The sequence below is a fragment of the Macaca nemestrina genome, unplaced genomic scaffold, assembly GCF_043159975.1.
Source record: "Macaca nemestrina isolate mMacNem1 unplaced genomic scaffold, mMacNem.hap1 Scaffold_65, whole genome shotgun sequence".
Classification (NCBI taxonomy): domain Eukaryota; kingdom Metazoa; phylum Chordata; class Mammalia; order Primates; family Cercopithecidae; genus Macaca; species Macaca nemestrina.
In genome coordinates this window covers 172,496-193,287 of record NW_027257814.1, presented here as the reverse complement: position 1 = coordinate 193,287, position 20,792 = coordinate 172,496, and the positions used below count along the sequence as shown (strand labels likewise).

General features: G+C 46.9%; 2 protein-coding genes and 1 long non-coding RNA gene across 25 annotated transcripts in view; 2 read left to right on the top strand and 1 right to left on the bottom strand.

Moving 5' to 3' along the window:
* LOC139361584 (disco-interacting protein 2 homolog C-like) overlaps positions 1–20,792 on the bottom strand; it is a 200,868-nt gene that overhangs the window by 25,622 nt on the left and 154,454 nt on the right. For 2 of the 8 annotated variants that reach the window (XM_071090186.1, XM_071090184.1), the window contains exons 2-3: positions 11,467–11,592; positions 3,359–5,136 (exon numbers count right to left, since the gene is read on the bottom strand). The exons of 2 other annotated variants lie outside the window; for them this stretch is intronic. In XM_071090186.1, the coding sequence (XP_070946287.1) occupies positions 5,069–5,136; positions 11,467–11,592 (194 nt within the window). In that variant the 3' untranslated portion in view covers positions 3,359–5,068. Of the gene's footprint in view, positions 1–3,358; positions 5,137–6,647; positions 7,211–11,119; positions 11,207–11,466; positions 11,593–20,792 lie in introns of those variants that run through there. 4 more of the 8 variants (XR_011619135.1, XM_071090185.1, XR_011619137.1 and 1 more) reach the window with 3 other exon arrangements.
* Positions 1–20,792, top strand: part of LOC139361583 (disco-interacting protein 2 homolog C-like) — a 247,759-nt gene that overhangs the window by 188,263 nt on the left and 38,704 nt on the right. The window lies entirely within an intron of this gene.
* Positions 6,718–13,569, top strand: LOC139361586 (uncharacterized). The gene is made up of 2 exons (XR_011619139.1): positions 6,718–6,785; positions 9,026–13,569. It is a non-coding gene; the product is annotated as an uncharacterized lncRNA (long non-coding RNA).

The window sequence follows — 20,792 nt, the reverse complement described above, 5'->3', positions numbered from 1 at the left end:
CTTTCTTCTTCATATTTACACTGCATTCCTTTTAGTTCAGGCTCTTGTTACCCCACTTGATCTCTTGATGTGGTCACCTGAATGTCCTTCGTGTTCCAGCCTCCTGGAATCCTTCCTTCATGACCCTGCAGAACTGCCCTCCAGACCCGCAGGTGTGACCCGGAATCAAGGATCTCAAAGCCGAGTGGGATCTGAAAGGCTATCTAGACCAATCCTCCATTACAGACGTAAACCTTTTGATGACTTCACTTCAGAGCCCAAAATATTTGCACTGCAGGCAGAATCACCGAAATCACTTAATGTGATGTTCAGCTTTCCCGTGGTATTTTCCTCTCTGCATCTCCCTACTTTCGGTCAGCCATTTCTCACTCATGACACCGAACCCTTCGTTCACATCACATTATTGTTCTTCTCCACACACACTTATTTGTTTTCTGCCTGGGTTTTTTGTTACATTATTCCCTCTACTGGAAATACCATTTTGAAAGATCTGACTACAGAATTTTAACGTATTCCTCAGAATGACTCACATATCACATATTCGACCAAATGGCTGCAGATTCTGTCACCTCCTCTCTTATCCTACGGCAACCTGGAGAACGTTCTTCTCTTAGCCAATAGGATTTATCATGGTCCTTCTTTATCTCAACAATAGTTTAGCAGGACTGAGAACTGGGAAGTAGATTTTTTCTCCCAGGGGTGAGAACTGTCTTAGTTTAGCAGCTCTCCCTGGGTCTCCATTCTGGTTGTAGAAAAGCAGCCCATAGGGCACGGTGGGGAGGAGAAGAAGAGGAACTAAGCTGTGTTACATGAAGATGGACAGTTGTGACCCTAACTCCGGGGTTGGGAGTTGAGGCCCCTAGGAAGGAGAAGCTGTAAGGATGAAGACGAGGCATAAAAAGTGATGGAGGCCGGGTGCGGTGACTCACGCCTGTAATCCCAGCACATTGGGAAGCCAACGTGGATGAATCACGAGGTCAAGAGTTCAAGACCAGTCTGACCAATATTGTGAACCCCTGTCTCTACCAAAAATACAAAAATTAGCTGGGTGTGGTGGCACATACCTGTAGTCCAGCTACTCGGAAGGCTGAGGCAGGAGAATCACTTGAACCCGGGAGATGGAGGTTGCAGTGAGACAAGATCATGACACTGCACTCCAGCCTGAGTGACAGAGACTTCATCTCAGGAAAAAAAAAAAAAAAAAAAAAGTGATGCATAGTAACAAGACTGCCCGAGGAGAAGAGGCAATCAGCAACCTTCTCCAGGGTGGGATGGCTGAAGACCCTTTAAGAACAAAGGTGTCTACTTTCCTTCTTTAGGATGCTCTATCGTGATTTAATGAACCCTCCCAATCTACTGTATTCAGTATTTGGCATGAGTCCATTTAGGGGAATTCTAGAAAACATAGCTGGCTGTTATCAGGTTAATGTAGATTGGGAGGTAGGGAAAAACCCCAGGAGACACGTAGGAAGGACAATACGTGAAAACAGAAGAAACTTGGAGTCAGTTCACCCTTCAAACAAAATCCAGTTTCCAGAAGACATTGTGAGGGCTGCTGGGTCTTCCTCGCCTGCAGATGGGGGATTCCAGATAATTATTATACTTGAATCTCACAGGATGGGGTGATCACCACCTGCTCTCAAATGGGATGAGTTACAATATCTTCTATCGGGAGGCGGTAAATAAGAGGTTAGGTACACGTCTGTAGTCATCACAATTTTGTCAAGATTGCTATTTTTACTTCCATGTCAGGAAAGATTCCAACATGTTTTAAAAGCTGCAAACTGAGCTGACTCCCATCCATGCTGTCATACCGACTTTGAGATTTCAATCCTCCTGAAGGCAGGAAACTTATTCCATTTGCTTTTATACCCTCCATAACACTAGTGAGCAAGTTTTGCTCAAAGGAACATGGAATATTTTGCTGACTCAAGGGGAAAAAGAAGAGACTTAAATGACACCATCACAAGTCAACTTTCAAGGAACAGAGACATATGTAGCATTAGCTGTCTCAGTCAAATCAACATAAACATGCACGTTTATCCTTTACATGGGGGTAAGACAGCAAACACAATTGAAAAAATGAGCCAAGTGTAAAAAATGTGTCACAAAGGGATGGATTTAGACAGGAGAGCAGTGAAGTAGGTTATAAAATGGTCAGCATAATCCATTTTAATGAATTATTAGCTGAAACATGCAAAGCATTTAGGATTTCTGGCAGAAGTGTACAAACACACCAAATGTTTGTCCGACATTTTCTTCACTGCCGCTGTCTTTCCACAGGGCTGGAGATGTTGTTGACCAACAGCCTTGGGAGGAGAGGTTGCAGCTGAGCCCACACCCTCTCAAACTCCTTCAGACTGTTTGTTTTTGTAGACTACTTTACCATTAACAAATCCTAAGATTTACTCAAGCAGTACAGCAGTCGTTGGCCAGAGTTCAAATTTCTGATTCGAAGGAATCTGCACTCTGCCTGCCAGGATCGACTATTAATGGCTTCGTCCGTAGAGGAGCTGTGTCTTTGCTCACTACGGAACAGTATTGAGGCTTCGAAAGGGGTATTTTGCTGGTCACCTCCTGGTCATCCTTCTGCTCACCAAGAACAGATACTGTTCTCAGCCCCTTACATTTACAAGGTCGTTTAATTCTCACAAAGCCCTTTCAGATAGATGCGACTATTACCCCCCTTTTACAGAGGAGGAAACCGAGAGGCAGAGGACATAGGTGAATTGTCCCAGATCACAGAGCTGGCCATGGAGCTGGGACTTGCACCCGGCCAGCCTGGCTCCAGAGTTCACTGCCCTCCTCCTGTACAGCACGTGTGACCTGCAGTAATCACCGCCCAAACAGGCAGGCACTGCGGATAGCCAAGCACACCTCTTCCGCCTTCAGCACGGAGGACGGTTCGTTTTCATTCTGGTGTTCAGCTCAGTTAGGACTGTGTTTATCACCACAAGGACACACAACCCAGAAAGCTCAGTTCACGTGCCATTGCCTTCTACGGTCATGGTTTTCTACTTGTTGGCCTCATTTTCCTGCGCACTTGGCCTGCTGGGACGTGAATGATGCGTTACTACTTCTACAGAATGCAGGTGAGCAGGTAGCATGGCAAGGTGGGTGATTAGATAAGATTTCCCGACAGCTGGAAGCTTGAGGGAGACCCACGGTGGCCCCTTGTTATTCGTGGACGAGCCGCCTCTGGGGTCGAGCGTGAGTCCCTCATCGCTGGTGCCAGGCGGTGTCACAGTTTTCAGCACCCAACAGCCAGGGCAGCTTCTCTCTGTCCAGCTCGCCCCGCCCCGCCCCGCCCCGCCCCGCCCCGCCCCCCCTGCCCTGCCCCGCCCCGCCCTGCCCTGCCCCTTTCCTTTAGTGAGAGAAGTTCTCTGACTCTTGGGATTTTGCAGTCAGAAGAGTGATCATTACAATTTTCATTCTGAATATTGTGGCCCTGCTGGACTGCGGTGCAACAGGCTCTTTCATGAAGATTGGCAGAGATGCTGACGGCTAGGGCATCGGGACCGAGGGGAGCGAGCAGGACTCATGGGATACAGCTCATAGAGAGAGGGAGCCTTAGAAATGTGAGGCTGCTCTTCACATGGCCGCACTCTCTCCTGTGTCCTCCGTGGAACCTGTGGAGGGGGCGTTAGGCGCTGGCGCTCTCCGGGGCGTGAGCTCAGTCAGCAAGAGAACATCTGCCTTCCCACCCCCATCTCTGCAGCTGGTTCCTTTGGAGTTTTGATTTTTAGAATGAACGCAGCAACCTGCCCCATTCTGCTGATGCTGCAAAAAGGAGCTGGAAAAGAACGTGCACAGCTTCTCCAGTCTTAGCATTTGTTACCTTGTAGTTTGGGAAACTTTGCTGCCCCAGTACAAGAGTGTGCTGAGGATTCTATTATCCTGCTAGATTCTCCCAGGAGGTGAAGTTGAAAACGAGCTAGATGCGCTCTCTGTCTCTGTTTCTCTTGTCTGTCTCGTCTGCCTGTTTCTCTGTTCCCCTTTTCCTCTCTTTCTTTCTTCTCTCTCCCTCCCTTCCTCCCTGGCTATTGCTGCAAAGAATATTCTTGAATTTGTTTCTCCATATCTTCTGCCTTTCCTTAGAATACATTCCTAAGAGTCTAGTCATTGTGAAAAGCAAACGGCCTTTAGATGTTTTCCAAATCTAACAGATGGGGGTCCTTTCAGACAGAGCTTCATTTTACACTTTTATCAAGAAGCCCGGGGCTCCCTGCTCGCCATGCTGCAGTCGCCCTCAGGAGGTTCATGGAGAGCAGAGGACTTGGGGCTACATCAAGGGCTGTCTTTTTTCCAGTGTCCGGAAGGTATACTTTGGGGGGGGCAGTTGAAGTACGAAAGTGACATCAGCACTTCATGTATGGGATGGGTCGATCAAGTACAGTGTGCACCAGACCCCCAGACTGGCGCTGGGTGGGGACAAAGGACTCCAGTTATTACAGGGTGGGTTGGGCAGGCGGCTGCCCAGCTCTGGGGACAGATGCGTCGGCTCTCAAAGCCCAGGTATCACCTGTCTGAGACTGCACAGCCCTCCTCACCCCTTCAGTTCCTGAAGGGAAAGGCCCCAGGAGACTCTGAGGTGAAGAATGCTCTTCCATTTTCAACTCACCCACCGTTAGGGTTCTGCCCCCTCTACCCTCCAGCCCCCCAACTGTGAAGTTCCCGGGGTCCCTGGCCAGTGACTTGCTGAAGCCTCACTCTCCAGGACCTCTGGAGAGAGGCACCCTACTCGAATGCATGCTTCTCCAGGTATATTTGCTCTGGTAACAGCTGAGAAGAAAAGCCCATCTCTAACAGTTTGATTGCAGGTGGGTGGCCCCGGGGCCAGTGATTTTGGGAAGGTGGGGCTGGCTGGCGCCCTGTGTCCTGACTTTTCTTCTGAGCCTTTGCAAAACCACTTTTGAGAAAAGTAATCGGGGTGGGTACTCCTGGGTGGCATTTTCTTCTAAGTGAAAATCTGTAGAATTCCTGCAGTTGCGGGAGCTGTGGTTTTCTGTCAAGACCCCGTGGGGACCGAGGCTGCCCTTCTGTGTCCTGGCAGTGTGGGGCCTGTTTCTTATCCAGAAGAGTCAGGTGCCTGGCCAGTGAACTGGCCAACTCCAATGTGTGTGTCATCGTATCGACCTAAAATGAAATACAAATAAAACGTCTCATTTCTGGCATGAAAGAGACCTAGGAAGGGCAGGCTTAGGGCCGGCTTCTTCACAATCCAACTGGAAGTAGGGTAGCCGGATCCCAGCATCCATGTCTCCTGCTGGGTGAGGGCCACAGGATCTCAGCACCCAGGGGAGGCAACGATGTTGAAAGAGGCTTCAGAAGAACTGGGCCGGAACAGTGGAATCAAACGGAAAAGACTGTAAATTCAGCCAGCTTGGGGAATGACCAGAAAGCGTCTGTTGCCCCAGCAAGGATTGAAAACAAAGATTCCCAGCAACAGGGCCACAGCAAAGCTCTCTCAGCACACCTGTCCCGGACCGTCAGCTGATGAGAGCTTGTGATTGTACCATCCAAGGAGACGTAGCTATTTGGTCTTCAGCTGGTTCTGGGCACAGAGGGTCTAAGACCCTTGGAATCTTCAGAGTGTCAGAGTGCCTTTGTTTACTCAGGACAGGCCTGCGAGCGGGGGACCCTTAGGCAGCCTCAGGGTGGGTCTGGGGTTCAGACTAGAGGGCTGGATCTGTCAGTCTCCAACCCAATCTCTCACCTGGAGGGAGAGGGCTGGAGCTGAGTCAATCCCCAATAGCCAAAGATGTCATCAACCATGTCTATAGTGACCCCTCTAGAAAACCCTAAATGGTGGGGGTTGGAGAGCTTGCAGGTTGGGGAAAACCTTGACATTCTGGGAGGGCAGTATTCCCACTCCCCAGGGACAGAAGCACTTGCACTTGCAACCCGCCCCCGCCCCCCAGGCCTGGAGCAATGCACCTCTTCATCTGGCTGTTCACAGGTCCTTCATAGTGAACTGGTGACAGTAGGTAAAGGTGTTGCCCTGGGTGCCATGAGCCAGTCTGGCAAGTTATTGACCTTAAGTAGGAGGACATGGCAAGCCTGATTTTTAGGTGGTCGGTCAGAAACAAGGGAGACCTGAAACTTGCCATTGGTGAAGTGGGGGCTGTCTCATGGGTCTGAGACCTTGACCTGTGCGGTCTGCCCTAATTTCAGACCTGAATTCAGTTGTAGAATACACAGTTGGTGTCCAGAGAGGGTGAGAGAAACCGCACACTTGGTGTTAGAAGAGGTGGAATAGGTCATAGGGCCTTCCGTGTCACAGAGGGCGGCCTCATTTGTATTTGTTTCGCCTGTCGTTTATTAATGTGAGAGTACTTTATTCTTTGAAAGGCTTAGAATTAAGAATAGAATAAAAGAAATCAGCTTTATAGAATCCACACTTCTTGGTTTTTAGAAACAATTTGTTTCTAGTTTGCATTTTAAGTAATTGTAATATTTAATATCACAAATGTATTATTACATTGTAATTATAACTATTTTAAATATTACATATTACAATATTTAAGAGAATCTAGGTGTTTGAGCTTCCTGGATCTCTGGTTTGGTGTCTGGCATTAATCTGAGGAAATTCAGCTATTACTGTTACAAATAGTTCTTCTGTTCCTCTTTCTTCCCCCTTGTATTACCGTTATGCATATTTTATGCCTCTGTGGAAGTCCCATAGTGCTTGGATACTCTGTTCTTTTTTGCTTTTCAGTTCTGGAGGTTGGAGTTGGGTATTTCCCTTTCCCCCAGGTCAGAAGGCTCTGATAAAATCCCACCAGGTGAGTCTCCACTTAACTAGCTTCTCTGGAAGGTAGACCTAGTGAAGAGTGCACCCACATATTGAAAAATGATTCTTATTCTCTTTCCCCTGTAGTATGTATGAGGGGATTTTTCTCTCATATTTACACTTCGAGAACCTGGTTGAGCTTCTGATGATACAATTCACAAAAAGCATGAGACCCATAGGCACAGGCCTCCTGGAGGTTTTAACTCTCAGACGTGGCCACAGCTCACTGCAGCAATTTGTCAATTCCAGTTCAGGCTTTCCAATCCCAGCTTTGGTTCCTTGGAGCATTGTGCTCCAGTGTATGGTGATTCATCTGCTTTACCTGTCCAGCCAATCTACAGACAGTGGCTTGCCGGTAACCTCACTTCTCTTGCAGGTTTAAGAACTGCTGATTTTTCAGGTTGCTCAGATTTTTACCTGTGAGGAAGGAGTGACAATTCTCAAGATTATCATGTACGGAACCTGAAATTCCCCAACTCCATTATAGTGAAAAGTGTTTGCCCTTCCTCTGGCTCAAGAATTAAAACGTTTTCATTCTCTGACACGTTGTACTTTGATTCCCTAAATATTTATAATTATAGATTTAAAAACTCAGTTTTCTGCTGTATCAGACATCTAGACTGGCACTTTCCAACAGAATTGAGAGTCCTGTTATAGAACTTGAAACCTTCCTTGTAGCCTCATATAAATATATAAACTAGTATATTTTTAACTCAAAATGCTCATACTATACTTTCAATAAGAAATACAAATAGGCCAGATGCGGTGGCTCAAGTCTGTAATCCCAGCACTTTGGGAGGCCGAGGCGGGTGGATCACGAGATCAGGAGATCGAGACCATCCTGGGTAACACGGTGAAACCCCATCTCTACTAAAAATACAAAAAGTTAGCCAGGCGTTGTGGCGGGTGCATGTAATCCCAGCTACTTGGGAAGCTGAGGCAGGAGAATAACATGAACGCGGGAGGCGGAGTTTGCAGTGAGCCAAGATCACGCCACTGCACTCCAGCCTGGGCGACAGAGCAAGACTCCGTCTCAAAAAAAAAAAAAAAACAAAAACAAAAAAATATATATATATATATAAAATATTCATATATACACAAATACAGTATTTTCTATTTTTTATAGTAACTAGCATGTCTTTCACACAGCAAATCCACTTCAGACCGGGCGCACTTCATGTGCTCAGCTGCCGCATGTGGTGAGTGACAGAGACCACCCTGCATGTGTGTGCGCTATTTTACTGCCTTTTTCTTGACCACAGACTCTACCTCCTGTTTCTCTGTGTATGCAGTGATGATTTGCTGAATATTACACATTGTGGGTAACTTGTTGAGCACACTCAGGATCCCTAACCTTCCTCTGAAGCTTTGCAGCTCCTGTTTTAGCAGCTAGCACAGGCACTGCTGGGTCATCGTGACATGGGCAGGCTTGGTTGGATTCGCTGTTGGTGTGAATCTGTGGAGAGCTCCAATCCTGCACCCACTCCAATCTCCCCCTCCTGGACCTGGTAGGAGGGCCATGCTCCGCCCACACCTGAGCTCTCGGTGCCACGATCTGCAGGTGTACTCCAGAGGACAAGTGTACTGTGGGTGCGTCTCATTCATTCTCCTGCCCTTGCCCTCAGGTTCTGGCTGGCACAGCTGTGGTCACAGACTAAAAACAGCCACCTCATTCGTTTTGTGCAGCTTTACAGTTGTTTGTGGCAGATGTGTGACTTCAGTCCCTGTTCCCTCATCATGGCTAGAACAAGTTTTGGCAAATTATTCCTATATCTTTACATGTGAAAACTAAAGGAAAGTTTCACCCATAGAATATTAGTGTTGCCACAATCCTAATGAGAGTTTCTCCAGAAACTACGAGCCAGGTCAGCAGCCAGTCATTTCATAGAAGATAAACTTCAAGAACATTCTCTGAAGGGCAATGAAACTGAGTAAGATCTAACCACTGTTACCAGCAACCAAGAAAACTAGGTAAGAAAATGCAGCTAAGATTTGGACCTAGTAACTACGGTAATAAACATGCAAACTATCGCTAAGCACAAAATAGGCTGGGAGTAAAAAAATTTTATGATATTGACATTTATGATTTTACAAAACTGCCCCATGTGATACCAAGAGGACTCCTGATGAAAATTTACAAAGGATGCTTTATGGTTTATATAAAAATGTTAGTCAAATAAATCCAAACATTTCACAAAAATAACATTTCAAATATTCTTTTATATTTTGCAGACAATTAAGTTATCCATCATGCATGACCCAGTAACATTTCTCAGCGGTTGGATTCAATACGAGAAATAAGCAAATAACCGCAATGCTTCTTTCATTTCAAAGTCATTTCTCTTATAACAAGTGGTCAAGAAAAATGCCTGTTGCCTTACATACTGGTTAATGCCAAAAATTTGGTTTAAAATATTTCAAGTGGGTTATCCTTTTACGTCCATGTTGTTAGTTACACAAAGAACACATACAAATGCATTTTTTTCCATAAGTTTTTGCAAATTATAAACTAAAGAAACAGGATTAAGCATTTTATTTTTTGAGATAGGGTCTAGCTCTGTTGCCCAGGCTGGAGTGCAGTGGCACGATCATGGCTCCCTGCAGCCTCAACCTCCCCCAGCCCAGGTGATTCTCCCATCCCAGCCTCCCAAGCAGCTGGGACCACAGGCACACACCACCATTCCCGGCTGATTTCTGTATGTTTTGTAGGGATGGGCTTTGGAATGTTGCCCAGGCTAGTCTCAAATGCTGGGAACTCAAGCAATCTGCCTGCCTTGGCTTCCCAAACTGCTGAGGTTAGAGGCATGAGCCACCATGCCTGGCCTAATCATTTCTAAAGAGTCTGTATTTATTATCGAGATGGGGGTCTTGTTCTGTTGCCCCAGCTGGAGTGCAGTGGTGCCATCTCAGCTGACAGCAACCTCTGCCTCCTGGGCTCAAGTGATTCTCCCACCTCAGCCTCCCAAGTAGCTGGGACTACAGGTGCACACCACCAGGCTCAGCTAATTTTTTGTACTTTTGGTGAAGACAAGGTGTACAAAAGGCATTTCTGTACATTTTGCCATGTTGTCCAGGCTGACCTTGAACCCTTGGGCTCAAGCCATACACCTGCCCTGGGTTCCCAAATTACTGGAGTTATAGGCATGAGCTATCGTGCCCAGCCCTTCATTATGTGCTGTGGCTTAATATTAAAATAAGGAAAGGGAGGAGCCCAAGGGAGCACGTTGGCAGAAAGGGCTCCCTTGTCAACAACTTGCTAGCACGGCATTCACTCCCTTGCCTGGCTGGCACTGCGTTCTTTACATGAAGAACAAGTCATGTGTCAATGAAAAACAAAAACAACATAGGAACACCCTGTCTCTACAAACACTTAAAAATTAGTTGGGTGTGGTGGCGAGCACCTGGGGTCCCAGCTGCCTGAGGTTGAAGTGGAAGGACCGCATGAGCCCAGGTGGTCACAGCTGCAGTGAGCCAAGAGCTGCCATCATGATGCTGAATTCCAACCTTGGTGACAGAGCAAGACCTTGTCTCAAAACAAAAAGCAACGAAAACCCAAAGTGATGCACTCTAAGTTCTGTCCTTTAAATTCCAGTACCTTCGTTTGTAAAGGTATGTAAAGGTGAAACTCAGGAGCTGCTTGCAGTCATGTGGACATACACTTGACCTCAGCTCTGATCTGAGGCACGTTCTTCTGTCTCACTGCTTGCCAAGACTAAGCTAAACTTCAGAAGTAAAAATACTCCCCCAAATGTTGTATATGTAGCTTCAACGTGGAATGTAAGGCGATTCAGGTCCTTTGAAAGACAAGCTTGCAACAACGGCATGAATAATGTTGGAATCAAAATCACAGAAACTAAACACCAAATAGCATAGGTTCAATCCGTGTCTCTAACAAGTATCTGGATAACTAAACTTTCTGCTTTACTTGGGTGTGAAGATCATGTAATGTAGTTTATAATTATTTGGGCAGAGAAAATGGAGAATTAGCGTAGCTATGTAAAATTCAAGATTAAAGAAAAGCAGTATTATATAGCAGAAATATAAATTGGCTATTACCTTCAGTAATTTAGATCAGGGGTTGGCAGGTCCCTGCACCAAATCTGGTCCGTTGTTCTTGTAAATAAAGTTTTCTGGGTACACAGCCATACGCATTTGCTATCGCCCATGGCAGAGGGCAGAGTTGAGTGGTTGTGAGAGACCTTATGGCCTGCAGGAACTAAAATACTAGCTGGCACCTTGCAGGCAAAGTTTATGACCTGATTCGGGTAGCTGCCTAAACTGTCCAATTCGCTTGTTCTAAAACAATCCAACAATACAGCACACTTATCTGAAGATTTGAGAACACGCATGCACCAGCCTAATCAGAAGAAAAGTCCAATTCCACCCGGAGGGTTACGAACTCTTCCCTTTTCCCTACAAGGAATTAAATGAATAAAACTGTGTGAGATTTTACTGGTATGTATCGTATGTATGAATCTTGATGAAAACTTAAAAATGTGTATTTATACAGATACATAATGTTACTTTTCATACACTGTTTTCGGACTTCTGGTTCACAAAATCTGCATTTCTGCACCATGACTTTGAAGGCAGAAACCCGACTACTGGGCTAGTGGTCAATTCTGAGGCACCCAGCGTGTTCAGGAGGCAGCGTCGGGGAGCGTGTCCCTTACCTGGAGGGGTGTAGGCGTCCATGGAGGTCTGCACGACCAGGGACCTGCGTTTGGAAGGCATAGGCACCGCCATCTTCTGCTCTTTGTGTCTGGCCAGAGCCGCCTGGACAGCTTCCGTGTGGACGTCTGAAACGCAGAGAGCTCAGTCAGTGCTCAGCTGAGGTCCCAGAGGCCAAGCTGCACCCTCCTCTCTGTCCCCGCAGCACGGTTCATCCACCTTCTGAAACTCACCAACAGATGGGTGGGTGAGGAAAGAAAATCAGTGTTTACAGTTCCAGTAAAGACATTAAAATTTATTCACAGACTTTTTTCATTTTAATACTGTAGAATCCATATCCGCAAGCAAACACTGGGTGTAAACTGCACTGAGATTTTTCTTTTTAGGGTGAATGCACCTTGATCTTTGGAGATTCTTTGTAGGTCACACGTTTGAGCCTCCAAATCCTTTCACTGTACCGTTGAGAGGCGTGTGCACGCCTCGCACCCCAACTCACACAGCCACGGTCGCAGCTCAGCTCAACACCGGCCATGGGCCAGGACTGTGTTGGCTATGGATATGGTTTGGCTGTGTCCCCACCCAAATCTCAACTTGAATTCTACATCCCAGAATCCCCACATGTGTCGTGGGAGGGACTTAGGGAGAGGTAACTGAATCACTGGGTCCCGTCTTTCCTGTGCTATTCTCGTGATAGTGAATAAGTCTCATGAGATCTGATGGCTTATCGGGGTTTCCGCTTTTGCTTCTACCTCGTTTTCTCTTGCTGCTGACATGTAAGAAGTGCCTTTCGCCTCCCACCATGATTCTGAGGCCTCCCCAGCCATGCGGAACTGCAACGCCAACTAAATCTTTTTCTTCCCAGTTTCGGGTATGTCTTTATCAGCAGCATGGAAATGGACTAAAACAACCATTAAGACATTTTTGTGGCTATTAACCCATTACATTAATTCCACACATTCACTGAATGCCTTCTCTGTAAGTCCCTATGGGCTGGGGTCGCAGTGGTGATAAGGCAGACAGTCTCATGGCATCTCACGCAGGCCACTTGTTAAGGGATGAGACAAGTGATAGATGGACTAGAGAATTAAAGCAGAGACAGATGCAGCAGCAACTCCAAACTGTGAAGCCAGGGAAGAACCCTCTTAACACAGAATCAGAACAACAGGAATGAAACATACCAGCTGTCAAGACGAGAATCTTCGAGACACAGGCAAAAATCCGTTCAAAGGCCCTAAACTGTCAGTGAGAACGGTGTTAGCAGAATAAAACCACCACCACCAAAAATGGCCAGCGTGAGTGAAGACGGGTTGGGGCAGTTTTCTCTGAAGCTGCGAGAATGATCCCACTGAAAGGGAATCGGACATGGCTTTCTGGCTTAAACCCCCCAAGCTGCCACCTAAGACAGGACCCAGACCCTCAGCATCATGCCCACGAGCAACTCATCACACTGCTTGGTCTTGGTCAGCCTTTGTGCACACTTCTCTCCCTAACTAGATAAAGAGCCTGGTCATCTGGCCACTATTTCTAATTCCCAGGTCAAAAACCACTATGTGACTGACTTGGCTCATGGCCGAAAACTGAAGGGATCAGTGAGGTGACAGTCCACTCACTTGCACAAATCGCTTTTTGTTTTGCATATTCTCCGTTTTAAACTTTTTGGATGTAATTTCAAAGACACAGAAAATCTGCAAGACCAGCGTAGTGAATTCCCACATAACTTACCAGGCTCAACTTAGGCCCAACTGCTCCTATCTTACATCACTGCTTTCCCCCCTCCCCCATGAATTTTCTAAGTCAAATGAAAATAAATTTCAGATACTATGTCCCTCCATACCTAAATGTTTCAATGTATTTCCTAAACACAAGGATATGCTCTCACATTCACTTTCCTCAAGATCCGGAAATTTAACTGTCATATACAAAGTTCACTTTCAAATGCTGTCAACTGTCTCCATAATTTTCTTACTTTGTCTTCCTCTTTTACGATCCAATCCAGGATGATGAATTGATTTGTCATGTGATTTTTACCCGTCCAGCATCCAAGTTTCTCAGGTTTTGTGTTTCTTGAAATTGGAAATGTGAAAGAATACAGGTCAGTTATTTTACAGCTTGTCCTTTATTTTGGTATCTTCCGGACTAGACTCAGGAGTATGCATTTTAGCCGGGACACCGCCGAAGTCTGTCCTGTGTGACAATGTTAACATCGGCAACTCAGTGAAGGTGGTGCCTAAGTGCCTCCAAAGCAAAGATGCTACTTCTCGCGTTGAAATTAAGATTTGGGAGGAGACACCCTGACACTATGTGCATATTCTGTTTTCCATGAATTCTCCACTACTAGTTTTAGCAGCCACAGATTTCCTGTCATTCCTTCTAAATCATTAGATCTTCCATATTCACTGAAAAATAATTATTTTATCTTTCAGCATTCATTTACATATGTCCATATGTACTCATGGAGTCTGGCTTCGTGGGTTATGATTCATAGTTACAATGGTTTGTTCTGTTGCTCAACTGGTCCCAGATTTGACACCGGATTCCCCAGCCCTTAGGCCAGGGCTCCTTCTAGTGAAGAACGGTGTTTAGAAGCTAAGAGTGGGCACCGGGTGCTGCTGGGCATTGCCGGCAAGTAGAACACACACACGCATGTACACGCATGTGCACCCACACCCATCCACAGGCACTTCTGTCCCTGTCTACATCTGTCGGGAGCCACCAGCTTATACTTGCACCCCCTGCTGCAACCTAATCCCACGTGATCCATTCCAGGCTTTGGCCTTTTCTTATTTCTACCTCTTACCAAGAAAGAAACCTGGCACCTGCAGCACTCAATATATTCACTGATTTATTAAGCTTATTTGCTTAAGCCTGGAGATAAAGAAATGCTTTCAGAATTGCTATCTAATACCACGGTGAAAAATCTATCGAGTTCAGTGCTCATTTGTAATTATTTTTTCATTGTTTTTTTGGAAGGTAGGGAGTACAAAGTATACACAGTGAAATGTTCAGATCTTGAGTTCACTTGGCGCATTTCGATAAATGGAAATCTATTACCCTAATCAAATCTTTTGCATCAAAGTTCCCACAAGTCCCCTCCCAGTCAATCCCAGCCCTCAAGAGACAGCCACTGTTCATTCTCGAGGAGTGTTCTTGGCGCTCTTCCGTCACCCGAGACTCGCATAGATTCTCCATTGTCACATGGACTCCACGGCGTGGTGTTCACTCTCTGCTCAGTTCAAGGCTCCTGGAACTCATCCCCGTTGTCTGTTTTGGTTTCAGCATTTTGTACGTTTTTCCTGATGGGAACTAGGACAATGTATGAATATATCAGAATTTGCTCATGTTTCTCCAGATGAGAGAGATTTATGTTGTTTCCCGTTCTTGGCTATGACAATTTACTCTGGAGATAATGTGCATTCTTTTACAAGGACACACATTTTCTGCTCTCCTTGGTGAACGTCTACAGCATACCTGCTGGGCCATATGGTAAGTGTACACATTTTAAAGAAACTGCCACAGTTTGCAGAAGTGGCTGTGCCGTTTTAAGTATCCTTCCGTCTGAGATCCAGTCTGTCATATCTTCACCAACACCTGCTACTGTCCTCCCTTCTCCACTCTTGTGAAGGGGAACCTCGTGGGTTTAAGTTGTACTTACCCAATGACTCCCTGGTGAGCACCTCTCATGGGCCACTGGGCATCTGTATACATCTGTTGCGAAGAGTCCATCTTGCATGCTTGCAAAATTCACATCATTTCTGGTTGGTTGTACATTTCCTAAAATGTTCTAAATAAGGCCCTGTATCTTCTGTACATCAAGCATCTCCCTGCTTCCAAGTCTTTATGCCTCTTAGTTCTCCTGACTCACTTCACAGACGAGGGACCCCGTGCGCACCATGCGAACCTGAAGCACGGAGAATGGCCATGCTCCCGACACCCCTGACTGTGGGCAGAGCTTCCCGGCTGCCACCACCGAGGAGGGGGTACAGCTCTTGTTTCTCAAGAGTGGCCTTTATCAAACGGAGAAAGTTCCCTTCTGTTCCTGATGTGATAGGAAATTCGTATAAGGACTATTAAATTTCAACAGATGTTTTCCAGTGTCTACCGAGAGGATAAAATAAATGGGTTTTCTGCTTTATTTTTTGTTAATGTGGTGAATTACATTGATTTTTGAATGATGAGCCAAATGTGCAATGCAAAACTACAGATCATGAGAACAAACTCTAAGTGTTCATGGTATTCTTATCCCTTTTACATATTTCTGGGTTTGATTTAGTAAGAATTTGTTCAAAGCTTTGGCATCTGTATGTCAATAAGAGTGAAAGGTGTGAGATTTTGCCTCGCATGCCAACTAACAAAGGGAGCCAACACCAGCCCAATGCACTGACGGAGCCGGCACATTTCCGGGCCAGAAACAAAGGGCTTGTCACACACAGTGGGGCAGCAGGACCCACTAACCCCTGTCGATATTCAGGATCACACAATGGGGCAGCGGGACCCACTCGCCCCCGTCAACACTCAGCAACGTCCTGTATCCCTGTACAACGACAAGATGTTATTTAGGCAAAACAAAATTAACGATCATGTAAAGAACTGCTTACATTTTTCTCTTCTGAGAAAATTTGTTTTTAGCAACCATGGCTCTCAAGGCACTCACTTGCACATTATACATAATACTGCTTGTGGCCAAAGTCATGGTACCTTCCTATTCTTAAATAATTTACCAAGAGTTCTGAAACGTGAGTATTTTAAAGAGAAAAGAGGTATGTGGCTTACCCCAGGCTAAGGAGTGAGTTAGTTGGACAATTCTTGTGAAATATGTGCTTTTTCTAATTAGAAAATCTGAGAACAAGGTATCAGTGTGAGTCTGTTATCTCCATGAAGGAGTGAAATGGATGCTGGGAAATTGAAGGAGCTTCAGAACGGGAATCTCACAACCTCAAATGGGGAGACCAGCAATTGGGAAAGCAGTCACTCTGATTCATGGAGTTTTCAGAGATTCACGTCCACTCCGTCCTGCATTTGAGCGACTTTTCTTCTTGTGATGTGGACCCGATAGAAGAGAGGTCCCACGTAGACATTCGGCATTTGTGAGGGTCTGGCACCATGACTCACTTCTACAGATTTAACATGTTTGTGTATAAATTACAGTGGCTCAACTCTATAAAAACTGATAGCAGTTATGGATCAATTCCCTCATTTCTCACTTGGGCCACACTTCCTGTTTCTGCAAGAACATATCGCTTGGCTAGAAGACACGATGTTGACATTGAAAGGAAAAAGGACCTTGTATAAAAATGATGTAGAGAATTCTTCTCAAAGGCCACTGGGACACACACTGTGTTGGTGACTAGCTGTCTACCAGCGCGGCAGCGAGAGAGACAGAGCTCCACTCATGAGCAGTCACGGCTCCAGTGACCCACACCAAGACCCCCAGGGTGATGAAAGGCCAACCAGCAGCCTTGGAACGGACACTTCCCTCCTGAAATAGCTTCCCGAAACACAACAAACAGTGATAATTGCAGGCATTTCTATGACTGGGAAGCAAGAAACCCTCCCAGTCCTGTTCCTTCTACACCACATCCAGAACAGGCGTACACCCGGTGTAGAAAGCTCCCAAGGCCTGAACAGATCATTCGATTCTAATTCAGACTGACCTAATCTCTGCAGTGCAGTCCTACAAACAGACTTTCAAAGAGTTACCAAACCACTACCTCAAACCTCATGCTTTCTCTGCTTCGAAAGAGGACATGCGGCTCGGTTTATACGGCCACCAGAACACACACAGGGTATTATCTTATTGCCCTTCAGTGCCAAGAAGAATCCTGTGGTCTCTCACGGTAAAAACAAAACCACAACCACCACAACCCAGCTTTTCAAGTTGCAGGGAGTTTTACAGCCTCTTTCTATGTCGTCTTCCTTTTTGCCCCAAACTGGATATTCTTTTTACTTTCTCCTTATTTCCTGAATATAATTTGATCAATATAATCAAAGTGCTTGTGTTAGAAGCAACTTTACTTAAAAAGAATGGAAAGAACTACATCAAAATATTAAGAGTAGCCATTTCAGGATGACAAGAGAACAATATATTGTTTTTGCTCATTCTTTTCAACATTTGCAAAGTTTTTTGCCTTGAGTGCAGTCACTTTTGCCATCAGAGGTTACAGTGCTTGATGGAATGAGGCCATGAAGCACACACACCACCGAGTTTCTAACACAGAGCAATCTGAGGAAGGATAGAGACACAGGAAAGGTTCATTTTAAAGCAATGCAGGCGTTTTTTCCATAAAGGCAAAAGACATTCTTAAAAATGTTTGCACCATACACAAGTCTGCTAAATTTAGTCAAAAAACAGAGAAAACAGTAACAGAAGAACACTTTAGCCCACAAGGAGACCAGCACACCCAGCTCGAGACCACTCCAGATGAGGAGTGGAGAGTGGTTTCCTCACATCTGACCCACAGGATTGGGTAACACGAGCAGGAGGGAAACATGGGGACCACAGAGTTGTCAGACTGTGGACTGCACAGCAAGAGACAGCAACACAAACTAGCGGAGTAATTAACTATTGTAAAAAGAGGTCCACATTCTATTTTAACCTGAAATCAGTGGCACGGGGACCACCACACCACCCTGCAGTTGCCTCCTCCCTCCCCCACACACAGCAGCCTCCTGGGACAACATCCTACTTCCAACTTGCAGTTGCCTCCCGTGCCACCCCCCCACAGTGGCCCCCTACAACATCATCCTACTTCCACCCTGCAGCTGCCTCCCATCCCCAACACACAGCAGCCTCCTGGGACAACCTCCTACTTGCTGCCCACAGCCTGGAGACCCCAAAGCATGGAGGAGCTTAGCGAACCACACAGCATTCCCCCTTCACACCTGGGAAGTCAGCCCCTCACTGAAGTGGGTCCTGTGCCCACCAGCTGTGCACGATCAGAGGTGTGAGGTTATGGACCTGGTCACCAACTGTGCAGAGAGGCGTCAGGTCATGGACCTGGTCATCCGTTGTGCACGATCAGAGGTATGCAAGGTTCCAGACCTGGTCACCCACTATGCACAATCAGAGGTGTGAGGTGATGGACCCGGTCACCCGCTGTGTACGAATAGAGGTGTGTGTGGTTAGTGACCTGGTCACCAGCTCTGCACAATCAGAGCCACGCGAGGTTACAGACCTAGTCACCAGCTGCACCCAATCAGAAGCTTTTGAGATTAGGGACCTGGTCACCTGCTGTGCACAGAAGTGTGAGGTTATGGACCTCGTCACCCGCTGTGCATGATCAGAGGTGTGCGAGGGTTAGGGACCTGGTTACCTGCTGTGTCCAATCAGAGCCAGGCAAGGTTACAGACCTAGTCACCACCTGCGCCCAATCAGAAGCTTTTGAGGTTACGGACCTGGTCACCCACTGTGTGGGATCAGAGGTGTGCCAGGTTAGGGACCATGTGCGTAGTGATAGACCTGATCAGCAGCCAAGACACCTGACGTTTCCAGTGTCATCCCGGCTTCTTTCAAAACTGGAAAAGTCTTCAGATATTTCCCAAAAGCTTGTCCATCTTTGAAAACGATATGCGTGTGCACAGGTGATACCGATGACTGAAGATTGAAGGTTAGAGCATTCCAGCCCCATGCCCATGTCCCATCCCATCGGTGAAAACTTGAGCACAAACATCTCCCTCTCTGAAGCTCCCTGAACCCGGTGGCAGGCCTGGGACTCAAGGTCCAGTGTCCTGTCAGTTACACTGAACAAAATGTAATTCAACACTGGCCATGGGCCCTATGCTTTAAAAACCGCATAGAAACCTCCCAAAGAACTACAATCTATGAAAGCTTTCATGGCTAGTATTTTAGGACGACTGACCAATCTTGACCTAAATCAAAGCCGACACTGCCCAAATTAACTCTGACCCCAACTTCGTGCAAAGGCAGCCATCCCCTGGCCGTCGGTGTGACCAGCAGCCTGGGCACAGACAGGACCAGCGCCAGTCCCTCCCTGCACCTTAAACGGGCTTCTGAGCTGCTGTCCATGATCAGTGATGGTGATGCCCAGAGCAGTTTTCCAGGAAAGCAGTAAACCTTTCAGGTCCTCACCTCACGAGGATGGCCATGTATAAATCAACCACCTTTGTTACTGCCCTGCCATTCTCAAAGAGGGGATGGGTTAAACTTCTTCCTCCTCCACATGCCCAACACAAGGTACATCTGCCCCAGCACGAGGCTCATCTACTTAATCCCGGGAAACACACAACCCACAATCAGAGGCCGTTCACAATCAGAGGTCGCGCACAATCAGAGACCACACACAATCAGAGGCTGCACTGAGACCACACACAGAGACCACACACAGAGACCCACACAATCAGAGGCCACAAAGAGGCCAGAGGCCACAATCAGAGACTATACACAGTCAGAGGCTGTGCACAAGCAGACGCCACGCACAATCTCTGCAACCTCAACAGAAACTGTTTCTGATCATTCACCTGAGGCCACCAAGTTTAAATGAGAGGCCCAGGTTTTAAAAGACACAAGGAGTTCTCTGAAGGCAGACTCCGTGCATTCCACCATCAGCACCATTTGTGCCTGTCACGGTCAGGAAGAACCACAACCACGTCTCGGTGCCCTTGCAGTGCAGGGCGCTGCGTTTCTCCCCCTTTCCAAACCCGCGGCGGCTCCTGGCGACCCAGCGCCTCTGCTCAGCCAGGCGCCCCCAAGACCTTCCTCCCTCACCTCACAGGGGAGCTCCCGCAGCCGGGCTATCTGGCTCATCACTCCGATTCAGTCACTTACACCCTCATTCCAGGCTGAAAATCTCTTCTGAAAATATCCAAATCTTACCCACGTCAGGCTCCATCTTTTCCCCAGAGCTCCTCACCCCCTCCAGAGCAGCAGCCCTGGTGCCCGTGCAGCCGGGGCCTGGGGGCGGATCCGTGGGCTCAGAGCACCCAGCCCCTCAGCCCCTCTGTGTGTCCCCTTACTCCCTGCTCCCTGGCGTTAATGCCCTCCATCCTCTATTTCCTGATAGGCAAAAGAGGGTTAATTCTAAGAGTGCTAACCGAACTCGATCACTTAACACCGCGACCGGCCCAGAATACCCCTTGATCAATGACAGGTATTGCTGCGCTGTTACCATTGCGCTGGGTCCAGGTTTCCTGTGAGCCCTTTAGGCTCTTTGCCGTAAAGGCCACTCAATGGTCCTGTCCAAGCCTGTCTGTGGCAGATGGACAGGTGAGTGGCCGATGCACACGTGTGATGCTGAATGGGATCGTGCAAAGCTGGCCCCGCGTATTTTGGTCAACCTAATAAAAAAGGAGCCCATGCTTGCTTGCTGCCGCC